This window comes from Rhopilema esculentum, chromosome 7 (genome assembly GCF_057945365.1).
Source record: "Rhopilema esculentum isolate cy_ngs chromosome 7, ASM5794536v1, whole genome shotgun sequence".
NCBI lineage: Eukaryota > Metazoa > Cnidaria > Scyphozoa > Rhizostomeae > Rhizostomatidae > Rhopilema > Rhopilema esculentum.
The window spans coordinates 6,571,132-6,598,549 of NC_142821.1; the positions used below are offsets into that span (position 1 = coordinate 6,571,132).

The 27,418-nt window shown below is 35.1% G+C and overlaps 5 protein-coding genes across 5 annotated transcripts in view; 3 read left to right on the plus strand and 2 right to left on the minus strand.

Annotated features, from left to right (window-relative positions):
• Positions 1-216: 216 nt before the first annotated feature.
• Positions 217-5,544, plus strand: LOC135683688 (uncharacterized). Its single transcript, XM_065199020.2, has 7 exons — positions 217-660; positions 1,623-2,200; positions 2,828-2,978; positions 3,609-3,690; positions 4,224-4,242; positions 4,545-4,585; positions 5,158-5,544. The coding sequence occupies exons 1-7, from the start codon at positions 642-644 to the stop codon at positions 5,318-5,320; spliced, it is 1,053 nt and encodes a 350-aa protein (XP_065055092.2). The 5' UTR covers positions 217-641; the 3' UTR covers positions 5,321-5,544.
• A 149-nt stretch (positions 5,545-5,693) lies between these two features.
• On the minus strand, positions 5,694-15,075 carry LOC135683693 (transcription elongation factor SPT4-A). The gene is made up of 4 exons (XM_065199024.2): positions 14,921-15,075; positions 8,117-8,223; positions 6,909-6,964; positions 5,694-6,151 (listed from the first exon to the last, which is right to left on the minus strand). The coding sequence occupies exons 1-4, from the start codon at positions 14,987-14,989 to the stop codon at positions 6,030-6,032; spliced, it is 354 nt and encodes a 117-aa protein (XP_065055096.1). The 5' UTR covers positions 14,990-15,075; the 3' UTR covers positions 5,694-6,029.
• LOC148959936 (uncharacterized) lies at positions 9,789-13,436 on the plus strand. The gene has a single exon (XM_089109422.1). It carries the CDS (start codon positions 10,735-10,737, stop codon positions 13,291-13,293), a length of 2,559 nt encoding a protein of 852 aa, XP_088965548.1. The 5' UTR covers positions 9,789-10,734; the 3' UTR covers positions 13,294-13,436.
• On the plus strand, positions 15,075-18,000 carry LOC135683686 (selenocysteine-specific elongation factor). The gene is made up of 3 exons (XM_065199018.2): positions 15,075-15,404; positions 16,240-16,412; positions 16,606-18,000. The coding sequence occupies exons 1-3, from the start codon at positions 15,125-15,127 to the stop codon at positions 17,842-17,844; spliced, it is 1,692 nt and encodes a 563-aa protein (XP_065055090.2). The 5' UTR covers positions 15,075-15,124; the 3' UTR covers positions 17,845-18,000.
• LOC135683681 (protein strawberry notch homolog 1) overlaps positions 15,992-27,418 on the minus strand; it is a 33,979-nt gene continuing 22,552 nt past the window's right edge. Inside the window, exons 23-35 of the mRNA XM_065199011.2 lie at positions 26,898-27,029; positions 26,399-26,464; positions 25,310-25,379; positions 24,208-24,320; positions 23,801-23,872; positions 23,296-23,395; positions 23,078-23,152; positions 22,610-22,756; positions 21,645-21,739; positions 20,871-21,107; positions 19,836-19,912; positions 19,075-19,268; positions 15,992-18,604 (exon numbers count right to left, since the gene is read on the minus strand). Coding sequence (XP_065055083.2) covers positions 18,513-18,604; positions 19,075-19,268; positions 19,836-19,912; positions 20,871-21,107; positions 21,645-21,739; positions 22,610-22,756; positions 23,078-23,152; positions 23,296-23,395; positions 23,801-23,872; positions 24,208-24,320; positions 25,310-25,379; positions 26,399-26,464; positions 26,898-27,029 — 1,470 coding nt within the window. The 3' untranslated portion in view covers positions 15,992-18,512. The remainder of the gene's footprint in view (positions 18,605-19,074; positions 19,269-19,835; positions 19,913-20,870; positions 21,108-21,644; positions 21,740-22,609; positions 22,757-23,077; positions 23,153-23,295; positions 23,396-23,800; positions 23,873-24,207; positions 24,321-25,309; positions 25,380-26,398; positions 26,465-26,897; positions 27,030-27,418) is intronic.

Consider the following 27,418-nt stretch of genomic DNA (forward strand, 5'->3'; position numbering starts at 1 on the left):
TGGTTTTTTTTACAAGGCGAAAAAATTTGCAGCGAAACAGTAGGAATGGTTTCTACTTTTTCGCAGCGAATTATTCGCTGCGAATTTTCTAATCTCTACTTCTGCGCATATCTTTCGCGCATTCGCGGCGAAAAATTCGCTTCGCACGAAAAAAATTCGCTTCGCACGAAAAAAATCGTCTCGTGTAAATCAGGCTTTACATGAAATGCTTCACGCTTACCAAGTAACATTCCCATGAGATGGAACAAAAAGCTAAAGAGCTACGGGATCTTACTAGAGTAAATATTCGTCTAAAACTTCTCTAAGTATAATCACCAGGGATGCAAAAAGGTGCGAAGAGAATCTAAAGATGAACCTGCTCTAACCTTTTATGGGTGATTTTCAAACTGTTTAGATATATCGGTAATCAACGGCATTTGCGAAAACGGACATCAAGCAAATCAAGCAAAGCCATCCAGGGACTGTTTGGCCTCCTTCGGGACCCTAAGACCGAGGCCATTATTTTGGCGCTATTTGCTTATAGGATGTCGTCAGCATATTTAACGGAAAGGAAAAAATAAGAAATACAGCAAACAAGATAATAACAAACAGGAGAAGAACAACAAACAGAGAAATAGCGAGAAAGAAACAAAAAATAGATAATGAATAGAAGTCAGGGAGGTAGGTGAAATGTTGATAACTGTCAAAAAAACCCAAATGAAGTAGCCTTTTATTTAATAGTCATGAAAAGGGAAGAAGGTAGCGTGTTAAATTCACCTATGACATAGCCTACGTGGTATTGTTTAGAAATATAATAGTCTACTTTCCTTTAATACTATGCTTTAAATTCATTGAACTCGGACAGTAATTGCTACGTTTATAAATTTAAAAAGTTACATAGATACAGCAGACAAACTTCATTCATTCTAAATCAATAATATACCCTCTTTGTTGGTAGCTTAGCTATCAGTAATTAAATACAGACATTTTAAAACGTCACCTGAACTTCAGATTCAAACCCTATGTATCAGACAAAAAGCGTTTATCTGCCCTACCACTGAAGATATGGTCGTCGGGCAGTCTTCTTATATCAAGCCTATACCTTTTGACAGGGGAGGTTCAGAAAACTATTTTGAGGGGTGTTCATATATTATAAAAACAGTCAAATATTTATTCCTTAATTTATGCCGACCATCAAGTTTGCCTTGTAAGCAGTCAATGAGCCGAATGTGCCTAGTAAAAAGACGATCCATACACTTGGACCCATACACTTGGACACTCCAACCCCTTCAAAATACCCCCACGCTTAAACCTTGTGGTCAATCTCCAACAATCGATTATTTTTAGACGTGTACTATCAAATCCCTTAAATCTCCCATCCATCACTTGCACCTAGATGATGTAAGGTATAAAACATTACCTACTTAAAACATAAAAAGCTTGGCTAGTCAGGCTTATTCTGCTGTCTTCCTTGACAAACATTGTTATGCGCAATTAGCTCAACAGCTAGAATCCAAATCGTTTAACACTCTCGGTATTTACTATGGTTTTACTGTTGTATTATAGATACCTAAAACAATGTTATTAGGGCAATTTTTCACTTCGAAAAAAAAACAAAGAAATACCTAAATTGGACATTTTAGGAGGGGGAAATGACTGGCCAGTTGTACCGATATTTGGAAGGAGAAAACGAGCGAGACAGGCCATCTATGCTGAACCATCCCAAGACTTGAAATACAACAGCAATCAAGAAAACAGACAGTTTGGACAAAACAAACGCAGGTCTGTAGGATTTTGGAAGAGTGGCAGTGATATCTCGTTTGATGAAAATATTGTGCTTGATGACTTGGAAAATGACGACCTTTTTGGATTAGATACCGGAGCAAGTATCAAGGAAAGTTCTGCCAACAAGTTCGATGGCGGGGCTTTACAAAGAAGTGCGAGGCAACACAACATGAACGAAACCATGCTGATTCAAAACCAATCACAAACACACGAACAGCCAAAGCAGAAGCTAGGCTGCGAGGGTACTCAGGTTTTATCTTTGGCATCAAAAAAGTATCCTCATTTTCGCCCAATTGGGCCAAGTTTAGGAACGCTCCTGGCAAGAAAAAGCTCCATTGACTTCCATACGAACCTCATGGAAAGAACAGGAAATCAAGAGAGCTTAACGAATAACACAACTCCGAACAGGGAAAGCAGTAATAGCAATGCATCTGAGGTTTGATTTGACTCCCATTCAGAAGTAAAGCTATGTGTAAACGTTGGGAAAATTTAAAGGTGGAGGGGCCCAGTTCTATAAGTCGAACTTGAATTTAGTGCTTCAAAACAGGACCTCTTTGGAAATATTTTTGCTTACCAAAAAAGTGGGGGGGGCATGGCCCCTCCGCCCCCTGTATATTGCCCATTCCTTCTTACATTTATTGATCAGGTTTTACTTATTATCAGAGGATTAAGCGCACTGCATGCCTCAAGCAACCAGCCATAAAATTACGGGGTATGTTGCAAGCAGCTGGACCACTCTTTTCCACTATTGGCATAAGTAATCGACATTATTCCGTTACACACTAATCTATTATAAGGCCTTTTATATTATTTTCATTTAATACCACAGATTGGTAGATAATTTCCTTCTTGCTCCTTAAAAGCCCACTATTACCCCTGAAATTCTTTTTCGAAGCTAACGCTGACATTCATTGGTATCAAAGAAGTAAAAAGTCACTTTAGGCATAATGCATTGTTTCTCTTCGAAATAAATCTGTCAGATTGTATCAGATTGATTCAAACTTTTAGACTTCAATAACAAACCTAATTTTTTTATTTATCTGTGTTTCTAACCGTCAATCAGTCGGGTGCACAAGGAAAAAAGCCACGCAAGAAAAAAGAACCACCTCTACAAGACAAGTCAACTGTTCCAAGAATGCTCACCATCGATATAAAAAGCGTAAAGGAAACAAAGATGAAAAAGAGGGACATTTTTGCTTTGTACGAGATATACGGTAGGTTTACAGGTGCTTTTTACGCTAAACTTTCTCTAGCTTATCAGAGAATCTTGCTTTTAAGAATAAGAGTATCAAAAAGTTTGGTTAATAAACTTTTATTGCTGTCTCCATGCTGCCATGCCATGCTGCGTGTTGTAGAACAAGTCACATTATACAGTCAATAGATTAAAAGCAATCAGAACTTGATTTACTCATAAAATATTCAACAGTACCCATTCCTCTCTGTTATATTAGCTATGCATTGGCAACAAAAATTTATACACAGTAAACCATTTTAAACCCTCACATTCACGAACGGTACTTGCGCACTGATAAATCTTAATTGATCAGTGTTAAAATTAAAATAGGTGCAACTACTATTTTACTTTATCAGATGCAGTATGTCCAACAATTTATGCACACCATCGAATAAAAAACTATCATTTTTCCTGTCCGTTCAAACCATAAAAAATAACTGCTTAAGATTTCTAGCTTAATGATCTCAAATCGCAAATTTTCCGAGAGTCAGAGGGGCTTGGTCGATTTTTTGTTCCCGTTTCTTTTGTACAGTGATATTGATTCTTATAACAAATCCTGTTCTCCTCCCCCAAAAACAACACTTGTAAGGTTTACAATTTTTATTTCCAGGAATTCTTGAATCGGCAGTGATTTGCCTGCCAGGGCAAGCAGCAAAACGATTCACAATAAAGGACAACAGCGGCTCCCTCAGGTGCGTTACCCCTATGCGACTGCGCACTCGTTATCACTGAAACAAACTCATCTCAAATCAAATCAGTAGTATAATAACTAAAATATCTGAAACAAAAAACCATTTTTCTTATACATTTTTTATAGTCGTTGAGAAATCTACATCTGTCTATTCTAGTTTGCGTTAAAAGTTCAAAAGATTAGAGAAGATATAACTTCAAAGAGTTATACGACAAAATAACAAAGATGTGCAGTAAATATTGCTATTGCCATGGTTTTGGCTTTTATTCATGCAATTAAAAAATAACTGATAATGATTAAAGAAATGAACTGCAAATCGTAACTAAAAAGTGTTGCGTACAACGCACAACGCCTGTCGCTTTAATTTTTCTAATCAGCCCAATTGTAGCCAGGAGAGGGCTAATTTTGTGACAAAACTGTGCATTAAAATCAACCACTTATCAGTGACAGCAAAAGGTTCTAGAGACATCAAAGTCTTTTCAATGATATATGTTCCCGACGACTTCCCTTAAATCCAAATTTTATCTTTTTCAGGTGCATTTTCTGGGAAATTGTAAGTTCACATTCATCAAAGTTTATAAACAGAGAGCTGTGATGCTTAATGTCGCCCAAGAAGTGATTATTTAAAGCTTAGGAAAGTAGTATGGAGTGTTAATGTAAACTACTGCATAAGAAATAAATGCATAAATTATTTGAGACTTTGAGAACTATTCTCTCAAGTATGGTTACATAAAATTCCGAATAATATATTAATAATGTTGAATTAATAATAGTAAGGAATAATATATTAATAAGTGAAGCCAGACAATTTAAAGTTGATTTGTAAGAAATGGTAATAAACATTTTGTTTATCAGGATCGACCGTTTCCACAAATGCGGAGGGGGACATCAGTGAGGTTAGTAAATTGTGTTACACAGAGCCGTTTGGCCGCCTAACGTTTATGGCACAACTAGACACAATAAGTCCTAGGTTATCTACTGCAGGATTTTCGAAAATGAAAAACCAAACGGAGTGTGACTGTAAGTTGAGCTTAACTTAACAGTTTTGCATTGGGTCTATATATTATGTGATTGCGACCAGTAGTGTGACGTTAATCAGAGAGACTTTAAGCGGAGTCGACAGTAACTATACCAAATAGACTAAAAGATGACACACATTGTGCCGCAACAATGGAAGACAAAAATTCCATTAACTTGATCGACTAATGGTAAACTAGGTGATGTGTGAAATTACTTTGATCAACTAATTTTCCAAATCTAAATTTTTCTTGACATGGAAAAAACAACTTCATGTTTTTAATGAAGGTAAGAGCCCTTAATAAAGCAAAAAGCAAAAAAATAGATTTCAAAACTTTCAAATTTCACCAGGACGAGTATGCAAACAAACAAGCAAAAAAAGATCTAGTATGCTAACAAATATCAAACTTTCCTTAATTAATCATCACTAAAATTATAAATTTTGCTACAGGTGCATTGGCCGTTTTTCCAACAATGAATTTCAGTGTCTGAAGATACGACCATCTGCTCAGTCAGAAATCAGTTACTGCCAAGTCCTACAGATGCAATCTAAAGATGCCCTTCAGAAATGTCTGGATACAGACATGGAATACTCAGCTGGATTAGTTACATAAACTTCTCAAAATGTTCTCTTAACACAGTTGCATTAATCTCTAATACTTACTTATTGTTGGTGAAACTGTAGCATGTAGCAGCTTATAAAGTTTTCAATTATTTGTTGTGTATAATTCAATTTATCAAATGAATTTATATTACAAAAAATGTCATAAAATGTTTTATTACAGTAACACATAACCAAAATTATCACTTTTTTCATCAATTGAATGGACCAAGAGACTTTGTTTAAGCTAATGAATGCAGAAAAACATATAATTTTATTGATGAATCTTGGTTAATAGAGAGGTTACAAAAGATAAATAATTGACAGTAAAATTTTTTGAAAACTTTTCATTCTTCTACAATTGAATGAACAGCCTCAGAAAGAGATTATTTGATCATCATAGCATTCAAATATAGTTTAAAAAGTAATCAATACATTTGAATTTAAAGTTATATGACATAAATGTTAAAGAATTTAAAGTTAAAGAATTTATGTGACATAAATGAAAATGAGTCCTTTATCCAGTAAATTAATGCTGTCCATGGCTTTACCCATTACTGATGTTGAAGTAAATAACAGTTTTTTCGCATGAGCTGTGAAAAAGCACAATGCAAGACAATCTTGCTGTTAGTTAAAATTAATCATTTCCAAAACCCATGGTTGACTTCCCACAGACAAGGGTATGAGCAATAGAGGCAAAGTAAACTTTGTAATGACACCTATCATGACCTTGATGAAACATCTCTGGACTTGTACTGAATTCCATTCATTTTGAGATCTCTAATGACATGATTTGGCAGCTGACCACTAACAGACACTGCATAGCAACCAGGTTTGAGTTTGTCTGAAAGCAATAAAAATGATTATGTTAGATCTGGTGCCACTAAAGCCTATGCAATCAAAAATATCACAGATAAAAAAGCTGCTGCAAAAATAAAATCATTCATATATTCTTGATTTTAAAGGTTATTTTTCTAGTATTACTATTCTTTAACGCCCTCGGAAGCAGTTTCACACAGTGGTGGGCACCTGGGGCAAGGGGGGTCACTTCAATGCTTTAGAGGACAATTGTCTTTTGTTCTGAAACAATGGGATCATCTTAGTAAAACAATAGGCTTGCCCCCAATATTTAAACCAAGTGTCTTCCCCTGGTTTCACACTATGCTGCTGCCTGAAGATCAGAGGCAACAACTCATCTTTCCTTCATACAGTCTTTCAAACTTCTGAATGCATTGCCTTATAGCCTATTTTCTTTCAACACTTAAATAAACAGACTAGATCATACCTAGCTCTTAATTCTTAGGCACTCCTTCTCTTCCCTTGCTAGAGCTTTGCTTTTGGCAACTAGGTTTTCACCTAATGATACTGACTAAAAAATACATCCATTCGGGAATACATCTATGCAGTAACCAAACTTTCTCTATAATTTATCAGAGAAATGTTCTCTACAGGAACTATACTGTGTTGCCTATAATATTTTTCAGATAATTGCAGTGTGTATATGTTTGAAAAGAGCTTTGATCAATGTTCAACAACAGTGATTCTCAAGAATACACAAATCATAACAAATTGTAGAAAAAATTACAAATAATTGTACACACCTATCCTCTTCCATCTGGCTACCCAGCTGTCTTCTGGATTTATCATTGATATAACACTAGTTGATGACAATGAACTGGTTAGTTATTATGAAACTTTGAAGAAAAATTACAAATTGAATATTGCTACCTTATTGTGCAAATAAATTTTATGGCAATAAAATGTTAAGACATGAGGCTTTATTACTGTAGAACTAATTCTGCTAAACTACCTTGCTACATATTTCATCAGATATCAGGTCTTGCCCGGAAAGGCGCTTGCACCCAAAAAAAGCCTTGGAGAGCGATTTATAGAGCCCTTCAAAATGTAAAAACAATATTAACATGGAGCAAAATAAATTTTTGAAATCTGTTGAATCAACTTGATCAAGCATAAACAATCTTCCCAACAGACTGCAATATTATGATTTGCGTAAGATCACCCCTTGAGAAAAAATTCAGCAAATTCGACATTGGGTTTTTCGATATCATTTTTAATCTAATAACCCTCTAATAACTATCAAGGACACAGGCCATCAAGCGTATTCTCCGGCAGATTTATTTGATTTTCGAGCAAGCGTTAATCTTCTATTGAAGTATATATTATTTTCTGTTTTTTTAATAACTTGAAATCGCCTGTGCAAATCAGCGATCACGTTTCCGTCCAAATTATCGCAATGCTTTTCATTTTTCATTTGCTTTTGCGAGTAGTAAATGTTCTAGTGTTTCTTATAGAATGGATAACATGAAAAAGGAAACAAAGTTAAATGTTCGATGTGCGTTTTGATGAAGCAATGTGTGAAGCTGAACATAACAGTAGTGAAACTGACACTGATAAAAGCTCATCGAATGATGGCAACTTAAATATCTAGAAAAATCTGAACAATTTTGCAACTTTGTTTTATTATATTTCTATATTTATATTAACATAGTGTTTGTTGCATGTTTTGTTATTTCATATTATGGTGGTATCACCGTTGAATTTCATATTTAACATTCTTCCGAAGCTTTCAATATGAAGCTCTCGATCTCCTAAAGCTCTCGAAGGATGCTCTAAAGGACATTTACTTAGAGGTGCGAAATAGAGCGCCTAAAGTTTCTAAGAAGCTCTTTTTATGGAGCACCTTCATTTTACTTAGAGCAAGGCCTGCAGATATATCAAGTCTCTTTAAACTGACATAAATTTGTTCTGATTATGAAAAGTTTTCTATCTTTAGAAGAAACAAGCTCACCCATCAAAATTTGAACTTGTACAGGTCATGACAAACTCCCTGTCATTTTTCATGTGTAGAAAGCGTTCACAGTTATCACAGCCATCTCTTTCAAACTGATCAATGGTCTGAAATTAAGACATAGTAAATAAACAGGTACCAAATTTAACAATATAACAAGATATTAACTATAGTTGTTCTAAACGGACCCCAAATGTAGTCTGACAGAATGATCTCTCAGTAGAAATTACAGGATTACAAAAATGACAATCATATAATCAGCAGTTTACACCACTTAAAAGTATTTGACCAGTCAGCTAAATTATTGGCCCAATTCTTACATACTGCTATGTAAATGAAATTTATATTGAAAATTTTAGTAAGAAAAAAAACATTAGCATCAGGAAAAAAATACATAAAAAACAAGCATATTAGAATTTGCTCTGAGAAGTTACTGGGAAGAATTATTTTCAAAAGCTGAAAAAGTTTTCTATGCCCCATTGTAAAAACACCAAACATAAATGAAGCCAAGCAAATGGTCATGGAGTTTTTATGCCAGGCATGCCATTCATATGATGAAATTCCAGATCAAGTGGGCTGCATGACGTCTTCTTGCCATGGAATATTAAGCAAGCAACAAAATTTGTGAGAGAGACAAAAGAATTGCAGCAGGTGTTGTGAAACCATGTTTGTCAAACAAAAAATGATTGCATCTGACGAAGAAAGCTTAATTTTTAAGCTTATAACTATACTCGAAGGCAAAACAGAGCCAAAGTGATGAAGGAACGACCTGCAACCAACTGGGATGATAATTTCTTCCTAGATGAGCGTAAATTTAATTTAAAAATATGATTCTGGAGTTCTCTGAGCTGGAAAAACAACCAAAAGGAAAATATTTAAAAGTCCATTTCCATCAATCTCAAGTGAAGGGAGAAAGTTCAGTAATGGTCTGGAGTTGCATCAGGCCTAATTACGCTGTTATATTTTTTACTAGGGTTGTCTCCAAGAAAACCTTCCCAAAATGGCCTGAAAGATTTAGGGATAAGTCAGCCTTTTCTTTTTTAAATGAGTCAATGCTCCATGTCACATAGAATACACATTTTGTGCTGCCAACAAAATCCTCTTCCAGGGCTTTATCAAAGTCCAGATCTGAATTTAATAGAAAATGCTTGCTATGGCATCTTTTGCTATCATTCCATGTCAAATCAACACATTCACAAGGAATTTTTCACCTGAAGTTTTCAGATTTTGATGAAATTTGGCCATTAGATTTAATGTGCAAAGATATCCACTTCTGCCAATTTTTATGTTCCTGCCCCTTTTACATGCAAAATTATGGGCTTCTAAAGTTTTGGGGTAATGCGGTCGATACGCAGCCCCCCAGAATAGAAAAAAGTTGTAAATCCTTTAATTTGTTACCTACAGAGGCAAGCAAGGACTCATGTTAAAGGAAATTTGATTTCCTGGCAGAAAATGGAGTCTTCCACATCAGCAAATGCCTCAATGTTAATTGAAAGCAATAAATAAAGATTTCTCTTTCTACCCCCTCCCCCCAAAAATATATCAATTTCCCAAAGCAAAAATTGGTTTTTTTGTTAACCATTTGATATCCCAAGTCTGTTTGCAAAATATCTTTTTGGGGCCTCTTGTTGTTTTCAAGTAAGAGGCCTTTTAATAAACTTACCCTTCATGAAATGTTTATTTTCAATTTCTTGTATCAAGCCTTATATATAATAATAGTGCATGTTTTTGTCATTCCTTGCATAAAGCTGTCTAATCTAAAATAGAAGGAGGGTGGCTGCCAGTTTGCATTAGATGTTCTCTTTTTTTGTTTTTGAATCCATCAGGTGATCAGGTACACCTCTGCAAAAATTGCAACAGATGTAACATGTATACATATTATCAGGATTCAACTAGCTAAAAAATAATGATAATTCAAGCAACAGGTGTCAAGGAAATGTTAATCTACCAATCTTAAAAGTGCAAAAGTTTTCTGTTCACTAAAAATGATGAAACTGTTATCTGCATCATATACTTCCTTGATATATAATTTCAGACAAGTACTCTTCTAGTATGTAGTGCTGCAAAGTAGCCTTAAAGTATCATTCAGTTGATCAATAAGATAACTAGGGAGAGGTAATGCCGTTTCTTATAAACCATACAGAGTTTGGAAAAAACTTTCTTGGAGTTTTCTTTTCAAATTTATATCTGTCACTATAAATTTAGTTTGTTCTGGTTACCTCATTTCCCAATTCACTTTTTGACCTCTGACCTATGAAGCCTGAGCAATGCATACTCATTTAGAAATTACATCATACCACATCACCTGGTTGTGCGTTTTTAATGTATAGATTGAGGATAGAAATAGCTTTCATTGGTGTTTGTTTTTCAAATTTATATCTGTCATCATAAATTTATTTTGTCTGGTTACCTAGGTTATCTATCAGCTTTCTGACCTCTGACTTATGGAACCTAAGCAATGCTTACTCATTTAGAAATTACATCATGCCATGTCATTGTCCTTTCAATTGGTCACATGGTTGCAGGTGTTTGTGAGTAAGGTATAAAATAAGGGAAAAACTGGAGGTTTCTCAGATTGTTTTTCGGAGCTAACAGTGATTGATTTGCGTTGAGTAAAAATGAGTGTTTTAGAGAGTACTTGTTCGGTTGGTCACCTCCTAAATGAATCGTGTCAGACAGGTTCTGGAGAGGAATTCTATTATCCTGATGACCAGGAAAAAGAGCTGCTCTGTTGGCGATTGAGAGCTGACTTTGATGGAAATCTTTGTCAAAGCCATAGAAAAATATATTTAACATTATTCTCAATCAATCAGAAGTACTGTGCTAATCCGCTGGGGCAACACAAAGGAAAACTGCCAACAAAGGCCCTTAGGGAGGTTTCTCTTAGAAAATGTTTCCAATATAAGCATTTAAGCTTAATACCAGGGTCAAAATTGTGCACAAACTGTAGGAAGGGAATTCAAGCAGATGCTATGTTGGTAAGAGTGACACCATATGAAGAGCATGGTAGCATGAGTGATCCTGAGGAACAAGATGACAATGATGAGTTCGAATCATTTGCTGCTGACATAGGTATCATTAATTCTTCTTTGTCAGGAATCGGGGAATCGCCTATTCAAAAGAAACGACTGACTGAGTCGAAGACATACTCAGAACAAAAAGTTGAAAAAATCACTGGAGCAATAAGAAAAAAATTGAAAATGGGAGTAAAGCAAATTCAGGAGAGCAATGAAAATGAGATGGCCAAGTCGAAGATAGAACTGGATGAAATCTTGAATCAGTTAAAGGAAAAGTTTCATTCCTCTGTTGGAAGAGCGGAAAAACTTCAGGTGCTCACAGTTTTGCCAAAAAGTTGGAGTACAAGGAGAATTTCAACGGAGTTCGAGTGCTCAGACTACATGGCAAGACGAGTTAAAAAACTTGTGGCAGAAAAGGGTATCCTATCAACCCCAAATCCAAAGCCAGGTCATGCAATACACAATGATGTTGTTCAATTGGTTAGAGATTTTTATGCCAGTGCTGAAGTAAGTAGATCAATGCCTGGTAAAAAAGACTGTATATCGATGAGGGTACATGGTGTGAAGGAAAGGATTCAAAAGAGGTTGATCTTGTGCACTTTAAAAGAAGCATATTTGAAATTCAAAGAAGAAAATCAAGTTTCGATTGGGTTTTCAAAATTCTGTGAATTTCGACCAAAGAATGTTGTTTTACCGGGGGATAGTGGAGCACATAGTGTTTGTGTCTGTACCATTCACCAAAACACGAAGCTGATGCTGGAGAACTCTGGAATTTTTCAATTGCCTGAATTTAGAAGTTTGGTTGGTGATGGATTTGATGGAAAAGTCAGCTACCAGCACTTGCTTGCTAAATTAACTTGCAATCCTCCGCTCCCACACTGCTTTCTGGGAAATTGCAAAAACTGTGGAAAAACAGAAATTTTGAAGACTGAACTGGCAGAAATTTTTGAGCAATTAGATGTTGAGGAAATAACTTTCAACTCATGGATAAGTGTTGATCGAACAAGCCTTGAAACTTTAACAAAATCAACTTGTGATTTCATAAATTATCTTCTTGAAAGTCTTCTAAAACTGAAGCGTCATGATTTTATCGCTAGACAACAGTCAGCGTACTTAAAAGAAGCAAAAGAGAAATTAAAGCCACATGAAGCTATAATTCTTGGAGACTTTGCAGAGAACTACTCTTTTATTATGCAGGATGCTGTACAAGGCTTCCATTGGAATAATAGCCAAGCCACCATTCATCCGTTTGTTATCTACTATAGACAGAATCTTGATAGACAGATAGAAAATCTAAGTTTTGTAGTTATTTCTGAATGTCTCAGTCATGACACCGCTGCAGTGCATGCATTTCAGCAGAAATTAATAAATCACTTGAATGAAAAAATGGAGTTGGACAAAGTTGTTTATTTTACAGACGGAGCATCAGCCCAATATAAAAACAGAAAAAATTTTATTAATCTGATTTTCCATGAAAAAGATTTTGGTATGCCTGCTGAATGGCACTTTTTTGCCACATCTCATGGCAAAAGTCCATGTGATGGAATAGGTGGTACTGTCAAACGACTTGCAGCACAGGAAAGTTTGCGCCGACCTTATTCAAGCCAAATCCAGACTCCTCAACAACTTTATGAATGGGCGCATCATAGCATTGCAAACATAGTTTTTGTATATGTTACTGAAGAGGAAATAAAAGAAAATGAAAAAAAATTGGAAGAAAGATTTGAATCCAGCAAAACAATTGATGGAACACTAAAGCTACATTGTTTTATTCCTGTCAATGGAAGTAATACAGAAGTATTGACAAAAGTGTATTCGTTCGAGGAACATGGAAAAAAAGCAACCGTGTCAGATTTCGTTGAAAGAGAAGTTATGTCTTGGCAGTTTTCCACAGCTTATGTGACTTGTGTTTATGGTGAAAAGTGGTGGTTGGCGTATTTGTTCGATAAGATGGATGATACCAATGAAGTAAAGGTGAAATTTCTCCACCCGGCAGGTCCTGCTCCGTCATTTATTTACCCCTTTCCGGATGACATATTAACATTACCAATCGATCACATTCTTTCGATAGTCAATCCAAGAACTGCAACTGGACGGACTTACAATTTAACAGAACAAGAAATGAACAGAGCCAGCAAGTTATTAAACACAATCGGATAGACATTTTTATAGCCAATACAGTACCTAAGGCATCAAAATTTCTAAATGAGTGTGTTGATTGGGAAATGAGGTAACCAGAACAAACTAAATTTATAGTGACAGATATAAATTTGAAAAGAAAACTCCAAGAAAGTTTTTTCCAAACTCTGTATGGTTTATAAGAAACAGCATTACCTCTCCCTAGTTATCTTATTGATCAACTGAATGATACTTTAAGGCTACTTTGCAGCACTACATACTAGAAGAGTACTTGTCTGAAATTATATATCAAGGAAGTATATGATGCAGATAACAGTTTCATCATTTTTAGTGAACAGAAAACTTTTGCACTTTTAAGATTGGTAGATTAACATTTCCTTGACACCTGTTGCTTGAATTATCATTATTTTTTAGCTAGTTGAATCCTGATAATATGTATACATGTTACATCTGTTGCAATTTTTGCAGAGGTGTACCTGATCACCTGATGGATTCAAAAACAAAAAAAGAGAACATCTAATGCAAACTGGCAGCCACCCTCCTTCTATTTTAGATTAGACAGCTTTATGCAAGGAATGACAAAAACATGCACTATTATTATATATAAGGCTTGATACAAGAAATTGAAAATAAACATTTCATGAAGGGTAAGTTTATTAAAAGGCCTCTTACTTGAAAACAACAAGAGGCCCCAAAAAGATATTTTGCAAACAGACTTGGGATATCAAATGGTTAACAAAAAACCAATTTTTGCTTTGGGAAATTGATATATTTTTGGGGGGAGGGGGTAGAAAGAGAAATCTTTATTTATTGCTTTCAATTAACATTGAGGCATTTGCTGATGTGGAAGACTCCATTTTCTGCCAGGAAATCAAATTTCCTTTAACATGAGTCCTTGCTTGCCTCTGTAGGTAACAAATTAAAGGATTTACAACTTTTTTCTATTCTGGGGGGCTGCGTATCGACCGCATTACCCCAAAACTTTAGAAGCCCATAATTTTGCATGTAAAAGGGGCAGGAACATAAAAATTGGCAGAAGTGGATATCTTTGCACATTAAATCTACTGGCCAAATTTTATCAAAATCTGAGAGATTTAGGTTTTATGGGTGTGTTGATTTGACATGGAATGACCCTACATAATGGACAACTCAACAAATCTGGATCCACTGAGGACTAAGCAACAGAACTGACATTATGGCAAATATTTCTCATCATCGTGTTGAATATTTTGATACACCAATTCCTCCCTGGCTGCATGCTGTCCGTCTGTCTTTTTGATGCCCCCATAAAATATTGAAGGTTAATTTATAAGTAAAATGAATTGAATTCAATTCAATGGACTTAAATTCAGAAATGTGGCTACTTTTTACTTTCTTCTGTTTTATGATGAGTTGGCTGAGATCTTGAAGTGATAACCATTGTTATCCTATTAAAAAAAACTAATTTGCTTTAACTTGACCATGTACTGATGCATTATTTACTTCCGTTCTAATACTTCTGGCGGGGAAGTGTAAGTGGAATTGTGCCATCCGGATATCATAAAATTCTGACATATCATATCTCATAATATTTATCTTTTAATTTATAAGATTAAGAAAAAATATCATGTAATATTCAGTAAAATGTCGAATATATAGTTATAAATACCTTAATCATTGAACAGACAAGACATGCTCGGAGTCCCCTCAGTTCTTTAGGTATACTTTCAAACGACATGCTTTAGATTCAATGACACTTCTGTTTTCTTTTTTCGTGAAGGACACTGGGAGCCCTTATGCACCAGCCTCTTTATGATCGTTCTTTTGCAATTCACTTCAACAAAATTGTGGTATACGAAATTGGTTACCCAAAATGGCGTCGACAAGTGACAGATTTCTCAATTTCAACATTGGTGTTCTTGGACATGTTGATAGTGGGAAGACATCATTAGCTAAGGCAGTCAGCACCACTGCATCCACTGCTTCATTTGACAAAAATCCACAGAGCAAGGAAAGAGGAATTACATTGGATCTTGGATTCAGTTCATTCGTAGTAGATGCGCCAGAACATGTGGCCAAACTGGGATACAGCAAATTACAGTATACCCTGGTTGACTGTCCAGGGCATGCCTCACTGATAAAGACAATAATAGGTGTGGTAAACTTTTTGTTTAATGCCCCTGTTATTTTAACGCCGCCTCTAGTTTGTGCAGCCCGTTTAACCCATCAGCTGAGTGAATAAAGAAACTTCCCCTTCTCGATGCCTGCCTCTTTTAGACAACACAGTAACATTACTGGGATAAAAACAGAGATCATAGGATTCATTGCTATACAAGAGAGATTTGAATAGCACGGAGGCAAGATTCGTGCTTGATTTTTTCAATTATTTCTTAATATTTTCATGAAACGCCATGTCTGAACCACTTATGCTACACCGTTTATCTATATTTGCTTCTATTCAACGTCCCTTTAAAGCAGATGTTCACAAGGCAGAGAAAACCTAGCAGGCCCTGTCAGCTATAGGTCTGTATTTTGATCTGGTGGACAGAAAGGCACACAGATAGATGGACAGAAAGGCACACAGATAGATGCAGCACAAGTGCATGACCCTTTGGCAGTGATTTTTCTTCACTCCCTGTCACTATAAACCAATATCTTCCTGGAATCCTGTTTTGTTTGTTTTCTTTGTAGCTTCTTTACAAAATGTTTCAAATGAATGGTCAATCATTTGGCCATTCCATAAAAATTTCAACTGTTCTTATTGGGAATCCCATAGCAAGTTCTGGCAAAAAAATTCTTTTTGAGAATGCAGTTGCAGGGTTTGACTGTTGCTTTAGTAATATTTCTAGAAATTTAAATTGATTCCACTTGAATTGTCAAAATTGATGACAAATACCCCTTAGACATTGGTTAGGATACCAAATGTTGAAATAATCAGTCAAAGGAGACAGATCTGATGATTTTGTAAATTTGTCTTTCCTTCTGAAGGTGGAGCCCAAATCATAGATATGATGATGCTGGTTGTTGATGTAACAAAAGGTATGCAGACACAGACTGCAGAGTGCTTAATAATTGGGGAGATACTGTGTGACAAAATGATTGTGGTTCTAAATAAAATTGATCTATTGGATTCAAACAAGCAAGCTGCTGCCATAGAAAAGGTAACTAACATATGTCTTCTCACAGACATAGCTAACTCATCTTACGTAATATAATTACAGTTTATAACTTTGGGAGACGATTAATTTTATTGTCTTCCTTCATTTTATTTGAATAAATTCTTATTCAGGTTGGTAGTGATCAGCAAATTTTTTGCTATATGTGTCTATATTTAAATTGTATTTCTATACACAGATGAAAAAACGCATGCTGAAAACACTGGAAAACACCAGATTTGCGAACACCATGATTGTTGCTGTAGCTGCTAAGCCTGGTGGCCCAGAGAGTACAGAAACTGAATTAATTGGAATCACAGAGCTGATCAACTGCCTTAACCAAAGTTCATATGTTCCTGACAGAAACTGTGCTGGTGCATTCATTTACTCTGTTGACCACTGCTTTTCAATAAGAGGTCAAGGAACAGTAATGACAGGAACTGTTTTAAATGGCACTGTTAATATCAATGACACAGTTGAAATCCCTGCACTCAAAGTTTCCAAAAAGGTAAAATCAATGCAAATGTTTAAGAAACCAGTCCAAAAAGCTGCTCAAGGAGACAGGGTTGGTATTTGTGTAACTCAGTTTGACCCTAAGTTGCTGGAGAGAGGTCTTGTTTGCACTCCTGGTGCCTTACCAACATTATATGCAGCTGTTATTAGTGTATCTAAAATACCTTATTTCAAAGGAAAATGCGAAACAAAGTCAAGGTTCCATATAACCATTGGTCATGATACTGTTATGGCTAAGCTAACATTTTTTGGCCCAAAAGATCGCTCTGATGGCACAGATTCCAAATGGGATCTGTCCAGTGAATTTAGACATGAAGATGAACTATTGGATACCACACAAACATTCAACTTAAAACAGGGTGCTAAACCTGCAACCCAGTTTTTACTTCTTGAGTTTGAGAAACCAGTCACTTGTAGTGAAACATCTCTTGTGATTGGTTCTCGTCTTGACACAGACATTAATCTAAACACATGCCGCCTTGCTTTTCATGGCAGAATGCTTGAAATGATAAAGGTAAAAGAATATCCTCAAACATTTTTGCCCAGCCTCAAGATTTTCAAAGTCAAATATAAAGAAGGGATTGTTGACAGAATGATGGATGAATACTCTGTGATAGTTAGATCACTCTTTAAGAAAGAGACAAATTTACAAATGTTTCTTAACCTAAAAGTTACCTTGTCAACCGGAGAACATGGCTTCATTGAAGGTGGTTTTGGGCAAAGTGGGAAAATAAAAGTGAGAATACCTGATGGTCTTAGTCAGAAAGCAAAATCACAACTTGCTTCAGTTCAAAAGAAGAAAGGGAAAGGAAAACAAGAAGACACACATACAGCAAATGAAGATGAAGCTATCGAAAAAATTAAGATGAAACTTGAATTTAAGAAATATATTTTTGATATAAAACATAAAATTATTCAAAACTAAGTAAATATAGTAAATAAGGCAAATTATGCAAGAGTTGATGTAAAGATAATATGAAGATAATTTTTCCTCTATAATGAAACTTCAGATCTCTTTTCATAGAATTTGATTGTAATTATTTTTCTAGCGGAATAAAAAGACCTTTATGATTGTGGTAAATGCTCACCATTTACAATTCCTTAAACTCTGATATACTTTCATCAATCTTGACTGTAGTAAAAAGATAATAAAAAATTCATCTCTACAGTAGAATCCCGTTATAACGTTCTTGGTTATTACATACTTTCGGATATAACATACTGGTGTGCTTGGTCCCGGCAAAAGGTTTGCTTGGTTTTAGTCAATTCTTACTTACCCTGGTTACAATGTACTTCGGATATAACATACTTAATACCCTGGTCCCTTAAAGTACGTTATAACGGGATTTTACTGTACTTTCTATATAAGCAAGTTATGAATCATCGCTGGTACATTCAATTCAGAGGTAACAGTATTCTCCCAAACATCCCCTTTAAATACCTTGCTTTTACACCATTCTAAGAAGAGTGCAAATGAAAAAGAAACCCACTTCTGGATGTAAATTGCAATTAATAACCAAACATGTCTCACAAAAAACATAGTAGAAATTTACATGGAAACATACAAATCACCTAAATGCAGCTGAAATTGCTTTACAAGAGATCAAGAATGCTGCATGGGTCATTTTGTGAACCAGAAAGTGTCCGAATTAGCACCTGAACTTGATTACTTGGAATCAGTACACCTGAAAAATAATTTTTAAAATCAATCTCTTTTAAAATTTCAGATATCTATATATGCTTGAAGTAAAATTTGAGAATGAAATTCAAAAATTCTACATATGGTTTTTTATAAAAGTGGTGAGATTTCTCTTGCATCTTATTTTTTTGGTAGTAATAGCAGGTTTCTACTAGTATATAAATCCATAGTTTTTGTGATAGCAAAATATGATAATGCATTATAAAATAAAACATAGTACAAATTCCTTGGAACCACTTATAGGTCCCAATGTGTGGACAAGGGATCAAATTCAAATTTCTAACCTTAAGGCAAAATGAGGACAGACTTGAATAAGCGATGCCCTTGATTTAGCTCCTTGCCTTGTATTCATTTTAAAAATAAGCATTGCCTTTTTGATTTATGTAAAAATTTGTTGGTTATTGAAAACATAAAATGAACATGACCTGAAATAAAAAATAACCTCTGAATGCTTACCAACAATTTTAGTTCCATCATCAAGCCTGACTCTGATTATCTGCATTTTTCCGCTCGAGCCTGACTGATTCGAGAGGATTACTCCGATTTTTGTCCATATACTAAGTACAGAACCAGCAAGTACATATACAGTCTTCCTCCTCATTCCAACCTCACAACCAAGGCCTAGCTCCTTCTTTTTACATTTCCCTTGCCTAGACACAATAAAAAGCCATTGCTATAATAATGTTAAACAATGCAATTGGGTTAAATTAAAACATTTACTTAAGCATCATACTAAATGTGATAACCACAATTCTTTTCACAAGACACAGGCGATCCCAGACACCTCCTCCAAAGATGTGCAAATTTCTTTGCAAAAACAAGCCAAAACCATATCAGATTTTAAATTTTGCGAAGTATTATGCAACCAAATTAAACATAAAAAATCTTGACCCTGAATAAAAGAAAATAAAATTTTTGCCAGTTTTAACCAATTGTTAAATGTCAGGCTGCTATTTGCAAAATATTGCCATGCAACCTCACTGACTTCTGTATCAATGCAAAGGTAGCAGACATGATAGCAGATATTCATCAAAATATCTACCATTTGGTCGGATTACCACTGTCTTTTCCTATTCCCTTTAAGATTGACTCATGGGTGACACCTATTTAAGAATCTCTTTGGGTCGGTATTTGCAAAGGATCCATTTTCAGAAATCAGCAGAAAAAACTGGAAATAAATGACCTAAAAACAAAATTACGAAGTTCTCATTACTCACCAGTAAGCATGAGAGCAATGGCTTTCAGAAAATTGGTATTGGTCTTTCCACAAGTGCTCTGCTTCAACATCGTGTATCTATAAACAAATGACACACAATCAGTTTGACCAACATTTAGCATTTCAGTAAAACAATCCATGGTCAAGGTTTTTATGAACATCTCCCCTTTCTTGCATTTTGCAGATATTATACAAAAAACTCTACAAATTACAGGCACCCAGGAAAGAAAAGAAAAGGAATAATCTAAAGGATAAAATGAGTTTTCATTGTTTGACGGTGCTACTTATTAAGTAGAGATATATGATATAATTGTAGACTAGTGGCTTTTGACTAAAGACCATTGTAGACCATATGTCTTTATTCCCAGGATATAAACAACTTCTGAAGAGCAAAAGCATGAAAAATGATCCAGAAAAAAGTGCTGATGTAAGGCTGTTTTACACAAATCTGTAACAAGAAATTGATGCGAAAAATAATTAGATACTATAATTTAAAAACAAAATAACAATGCATTTCAAATGGAAAAAAGATAAAATATCAGGTAGCCAATAAAGATTGTTTTAAAAAGTGATATTTTTATTTTTGAAGGAAAATAAAAAAAATTATGACTATATGACTATATGAAACAAATGGATATCATTATCACCATTACTTTGATGCTATTGAGGAGGATTGAGAAGACGTCACGGTTTAAGACTGATGAGGGTGATTATGATGATTATTGTTATTATAATTGACAATGATGGTGATAATGATCATCATTATCATGATGATGTTTGAAACTGAGTTCCGAACAATGACATCATAAAAATCTGTTTTTTGGAATCTTTAGCTGTTGGCTGCATAGCCTAAAGAACATGACCAAATCACTCTAAAAGTGTAAAATACCTTAAATCGGTTGCAAATTAATAGAGATAGGGCAAATTCACATTAAGAAGTATGTCATAGTGCTCTTTTGCGCAATGTGGTCCAAAATAAAAATTTTTATAAAAATATTTTCATGACGTCATCACTTTCGGACATTTTTGTCAGTACCTTTTCAAACTTCCTTTGTATATCCGATAGCTGTTCTTGTTTGGGTTGCATGCCAATATTTGGGCGGTACAACGTGTAAAGCTTTTTCTTAGAAGTAACTGGGGCTCTTTTCACAAGAACAACAGTCCTTTTTCCAAGACGTGTTGTGTTTGTCTGATAGAAGCCTTCTTCTTGGTATGAGCAGCTTAGAAAAATATCGTATACACGATGCCATGGCAGTCCTCTTTCAACGCTTACCTGTTGATGGAGAAATATGTAATTGTTGCTTGTAAAAACTATGAGGCTAGAGGTGCTTTAATAATCAATATGGAAAGAAAATAATGCACTTGAGAAAGTGAAAAAGCAAATTCTATTTAAACATTAATTGGATTTCCAAGCATATAAAAACTGACACTGGATCAAAAGATGCTCCATTAACATTTTCTTTAAATGACTGTATCAGTAATTAATTGATTCGATCAGAGGCAGAGACACAACTGTTTGTTTGGGGGGCAGCCCCGATAAATAAGTGAAAAAATAACTATATATATTTTACAAAATAAAAGTATTTTGCATATACTGCTGAAGGTTTTTGGGGGGGGGGGGCAAGGCCCCCTGGTATCTCCGTGTTTGGCTTCGATTCAAAATACCTTTAGTGAAGAAAAGTTTTTTAGCATACAGAAACTAGTGAAAATACGAACATTTTTTATTTTTAACTATGTGTATAGGATAGAGGTATAAACAACTGCAAATAGTATTTGAATTCCATCCATCAATTGAACCAAATCTACTCACCGTTATCAGCTCATTTGACACTTGGCCAGAAGAGGACGAAGACACAAATGTTTTCACATCAAGCTTCTTCACAGATTCACCTTGAGAGCCAAGATCTGAAAATGGATGTAGCAGAATTGCCAGGTAATTCGGAACTCAAAAACATTTGCAAAAGATTTGTTTCCCACAAGTCAAAAATCAATATCAAGTTTTCGGAATACACTCATTTTTACATGAGAATATGGATAAGAGAACATTTGATAACAATATCATCTTCACACATCAGATTTAAGTCCCATGAAAAAAGTAACTTATGCCATGATTATCATTTTCGTCTCTCGTGGCTCTGTTCAACGTTGCTCTTAATGGGTCTATCATACAGTGCTCGACTTCATAAAGGCAGCGCTGTGCATGTTTTGGTCTGTAGAAAATGCAGATTCTAAGTTGCAACTCAAGAGTCTAATTCTTAATGTTATCAAAAAAAACTGCATTGCTTTGAAAAAGGATCGTTAGGTTCTTGTTGCTATGAAATTGAGATATGAAGGAGAACTGTAGCCTACAATCCCGGACAAAAATGGTTGAGACTTCAAGAAAAGCTTGTATTTTCACTTTCCTTTCAAAAATAACTTTTCCCCTCCACCAATTCAATTTTGAATGCATTATTTTGAAGGAGAAATGATGGAACTACAAATCCATTGGGGGAAAAGGGGGGATTCGAATTTATAGGGGCGACATAAAGTAGAAAATTGCAGAAATTGCATTTTGTCTCAAAAATTTTGTCTGGGATTGTAGAATATCGTTCAAGCCTATGAAGACTCCCTCACAAAGAAGCAAATTACTAGCAACGAAAGTCTCTGCATCAATTTGCGAAAACACACAACAAAAAAGCCAGTTTGATTATTAAGGCTAACAGATAAAATGGCTATAACTTGTTCACATCAGAATAATGTAGGAAGAAGAAATGTCAAGTAACCATAAATACAAACCAACAATGCCCTCATCCCAACTTCCCCGCTTCTTGGCTTCTTTGATAATATTGTTCATCGTGTCAATGAAATACGAAAACAATGCATTTTGTATGCCTACATTTAAGCCAAGTATCCGGTTTAAGAATCTGGAAACTTTCGAATAATCTAAAAGATAACGTGTACAAATAAAAACAACAAAGTCATTAAAAATATGTTCGTTTTAGTTTAAATTTTTGATTATTTGACTTGATTTTTCAGCGCTTCAGTATGCCTTAATGAAGTGATTTACATATGAAATTGTACATAATGTCGTGGTTCGCTGTTTATCGCCTCAAGAACAAAGGTTTCTTTACTTTTTACCTCCATCTGCTAACCACATCTACATTCAAAGTATCTTACATTTAAAGTAAAAGACGATTGAACCATTACGTATAATGTTGTTCCTTTGGAGAAAAATATAACTTTTGAATTTCGTGTAATCCTTACCTTTTTCTGTGAATGTTACTGAGTTTTGTGGTCCACGTAAAAATACTCCAACACCGATAAGACCATCTTTAGTGTCTGTAGTAAAACATAAATCTTCATCAAAATCTTTAAGGTCAGTACGTTGAGTGCAGAGGTAGAAGATAACAAGAAAAGAGTAAAAAGAGCACAAGATTAACAAACGAATGCTATATATATATATTAAACAGAAAACTTCTTACCTTCTAAGAAGTCTCCTTCGTAATCTAAAGGATACGGAGCTAACGACTTTTCAAGCCCCAAGACAGATTTTAACGTAACCTCTAGAGCAGTTCTTCCATACTAAGGAGAAATCAAAAGAAATGGAGGAAATCATCTTTCTTCGTGATTAACGATAAAACCAGCAAAAAAAGAATTTCCTTCCTCGTCATTAATCCAAAAGGACAAAATAAGGATATGCTGAGAAATTATAAGAAATCCAGTTCATTGCTTGATCAGCAGTTAAACTTGTACACAACCTGCAATTTCTCTGAAAGTACACACATGCATGCACTATTTTCTTTCAAACAGTGGAGAACACAAGAAAGAGCTACTGCAGGTGTCAAAATATTTTATTTTTAAAGCAAGGTTAAGTCTAATTATGCTTAGTATTTGCAGTCTGATACTTGCGTTATGTCTATTGTTGTCTAAAAACATTAAAATACTTGACAATGGGTAGGGTTTCATGAATCAAGTATTTATAGTTACCTTCGTATCAAAATTAAAACAACTCAGGTCTCTTGACTCAGTAGCTCGTCTGTCACCATGAGTCAATGCACCCTGCAGAATATAACACAAAGGATAAGATAGCTTGTGGTTCACGACATTAGCTACAACGAACGAAATTGGCCAACTAAGCCATCCAGTTTAGTTATGCTGGCAAAAGGCCAAGGCAAGGATCAGTGGTCATCAGACGTCTTGAAATTTTCTTAAAGAAACATTTTAGTTGAAAATATGATTGACGATATGACTTTCAAAGTGTATATTCAAAATTGCCTTGCTTAAGTAACCTACCCACAATATATTTTATCAGTTTACTGGACACAATTTGAAATCAGCTTTTGCACGTTAATAGGGTCTATTTTGACGTTCACTTGAGAGACAAAAATACTAACCAAACTTTCTAGTCTTTTTGCCACAATTGATGCGAATCGCCTTTCCCCTGCAAGTTCGGATATAAGGAACAAATATTCCGGAGCAGAGACTTGATTTGAACGATGCGAACGACCTGAAAACAGTAGTGATAAATGATAACTCTTAATTCACTCTTCGGGAAGTTTTTGCTACGAAAAGGAACAAAGGAGCGCTTGATTAGGAAAGTTGAGATTATATCAAGCTTAAGCAGGAGTGTATTAACTAGAGTGTAGTAAACTGTCTATTAAATCGATTTACTGACAACAACTCGTTAAATACAAAATTTTTGCCAAGAAGCTATCAAAGAGGCAAAGTTCTACCAGGGTGGAAAACTAGAACTAATAAACAAAATCCAAAAATAATATTCATCTTTTTTTGTGTCTTTTTCAAGTTAACGTTAAGATAAGATCGATAGATAAGACAATTTAACGTCATGAGTGTAATGTTTTGTTCAGCGAAAAGACGCTAGGACCCAGACCCTAGATGTTGTTATGTTAGTTGAGTTACGTAAAGTTATGTTCGAAGCACACCATCGTTTTGAGTTATCTACAATCTGCCTATTAGGCCACCATAAACATAAAAATAACAATAAGACAAGCCTGTTAAGAAGAAAACAAATTTCACTCGATGTTATATTATAACTGGTTTGAGAATAACAATCATGCAGAAGTGGAAAAAGTGGCGTTCAAACTACATAAAAAATCAACGTTAATAAAAACCCAATCTGCACCAGGGTAAGGTACAGTATGTTTTTTATGAGGACCTAGAACTTAGACTGCTTACGACAAGAGATTCACCCTTCGAAAACACATTTAAAATTGGTCTATTTGCTGCTATTACTGGGCTAACTCTAAAAAGTGTGTCAAACATTTTACAAAGAGTGGCATATGTGCCAATGCTACAAAGAGTGGCATAATTTTATAACCATCAACTATCTTGTTTCATTACCAGAGTGTTTTTATCACGTAGATAGATTGTATCGACTCAAGTGAAAGTCTTTGTATTACCATGCTTATCAGTATTTCATTAGATATTTCAGGCATGAAAAAGCGCTAGAAATGCTTAACGGTAAACTTGACCAACCAAATTGCTGGATAGCCTTGTCAGCACTCCACGGAAGCTCCAGCGTGATGTGAATTCGTCTCCTTTGATTCTAGAATTAAATCGAATTTAAAACAAATTGAACTAGCCATTTTAAATCTCTTAGGGTAAGGTAAGAAAAAATAACAATGACAAGAAGACTATAAGAAGGCAAAACCAACAAATCTCGATTCGCAATTTTCAAACCTAAGCAACGTTCAAAAGGGTTTTACACATACAGTTAAATGTCCCTGTTTTTATATACAATATCGTTTGCATCTAACAGTGATGGAGATGTCAGGGCAAAGATTTCTTAAATGCCAACAAAAACATCCCAAAAAAGTCTTTGAACTCAGACTCTCGATGTCGAATGTACTTGCATTTTTGTTAAAGATTCTCCTTTGTGTTGATAAAATCATTCAAACTTTTCACTGACTCAAGACTGAAAGGAAATTTCTCATTCACGGAAAATCTATAGCATCATAAAGAGTTGCCAACACAGAATATGTCCAACCAAAAACGTGCTGGCTTGTTGAGGGGAAGGCTGGGCCCCCTGAAATATCATTGAAGTTTAACAAGAGGGCTTAGCCCACGAGCCCCCTCTCCACGGCACCCCTGTTTGAAACATGCTTTCTAATGCGACCTACACTACATTTACCTAAATTATGCGCACTATAACGGGGGAAAGGTTTGCTGAAGAAGTAGAATTCAGTAAAATTTTCAGAATTTATACAAAAGCAAGATCAAGCCATTGGGGGTTCCAACGAATCTGGCAAGCACTTAACTTGTCATTTTGGTCTATTACATTGACTGCTTTAAAATCCAGCACACACTTTATGCTTTTATGAAAAATGCCTTCAAAATATCTTTGCAAACTATTTTACCTTTCAATTACGTTTCAAGCCCTTTCCCTATATGATTCTTATTTATCATAGCTTCACAATACAAAGTAAACACTACTTTGAGGTGGCACTGTTTATTGAAGAAGCTTGTGGTGAAAAGATTATGACCGTGGGCAAATAAATATTTGTTTCTTCTATTAAAGTAAATATTTAGTCTTACATATTTAAGAAATAAAAACAAACATCTCACCTTGGCCCGCCTGTCAGCGTGTAACGAAATTCCTGAACTTGCAGCTTCAGAAATTATTGCCACAAACTAGGGGAAAGATTTGAAATCAATTTAATACCAATCAAGGCATGGCAAAAATTATTTCACTAGGAAATACTTTTCAATATGAAGATTAGTGGAACGATCATTTCCCATGTTTGCATAACATTCAGCACGTTAAACTGGTCAATTAAATCAGAGTTCAACCTAAAGATCTCCATCCCGATTCAATAAAACGTATCCAAAATACATTATAAGCAAAATCTGGCTGCAAAGGGCATTTCTAATTCAATTTACATTCACCATAACAATTACTGCTTGATACAATTTTTATCATATTTGCTTGTCACGACATGCACCATAATGGCTACATTTATCTTTCCAGAAAATGCTTTTGTCATTAAAACTGCTGTTCATTTAATTACAACTCTAGCCCTACTGGTTGCACTAGGAAATGCTCTTTGATCTGTAATAGAATTACCTTTCCTCCACTCATGAATCGATCTTTCTCAGCAATGTTGAGCATTTCCAAGGGAACATCGTCTTTGGACCTTGACTCATAAATGAAACGCCCATCATCTCGCAGCAATACGCGATTCTTTCTACCAGTCATCTGCAATGCAATCAATACAATGTCATCAATACAATGTCATCAATACAATGTCATCAATACAATGTCATCAATACAATGTCATCAATTTCAGATCAATAAACGTATGTTCCAAAAGTTCAAGGGAAGCCAACAGCTAGAGAAACATTTCAGATGAGACATCTCTTGAATCACCCTGGAAAGTTCTTGAATCAATTCAAAATTAAAGATGTTTTGAATATTGTGAAGAAAAAGGGGCAAAAGAAAGAGGCCAAAAGAGTTCGTAAAATAGCAAAAGCCAGTAAAATTGCATTTGAGCTTTTGAAGGTGTGAGACACGCTAACAGTTCTCTACCACGTTTTACAGCTACAGAAGTTCCACAAGGTGCACAGTCCTTAGCTGCTGTGGTTGTA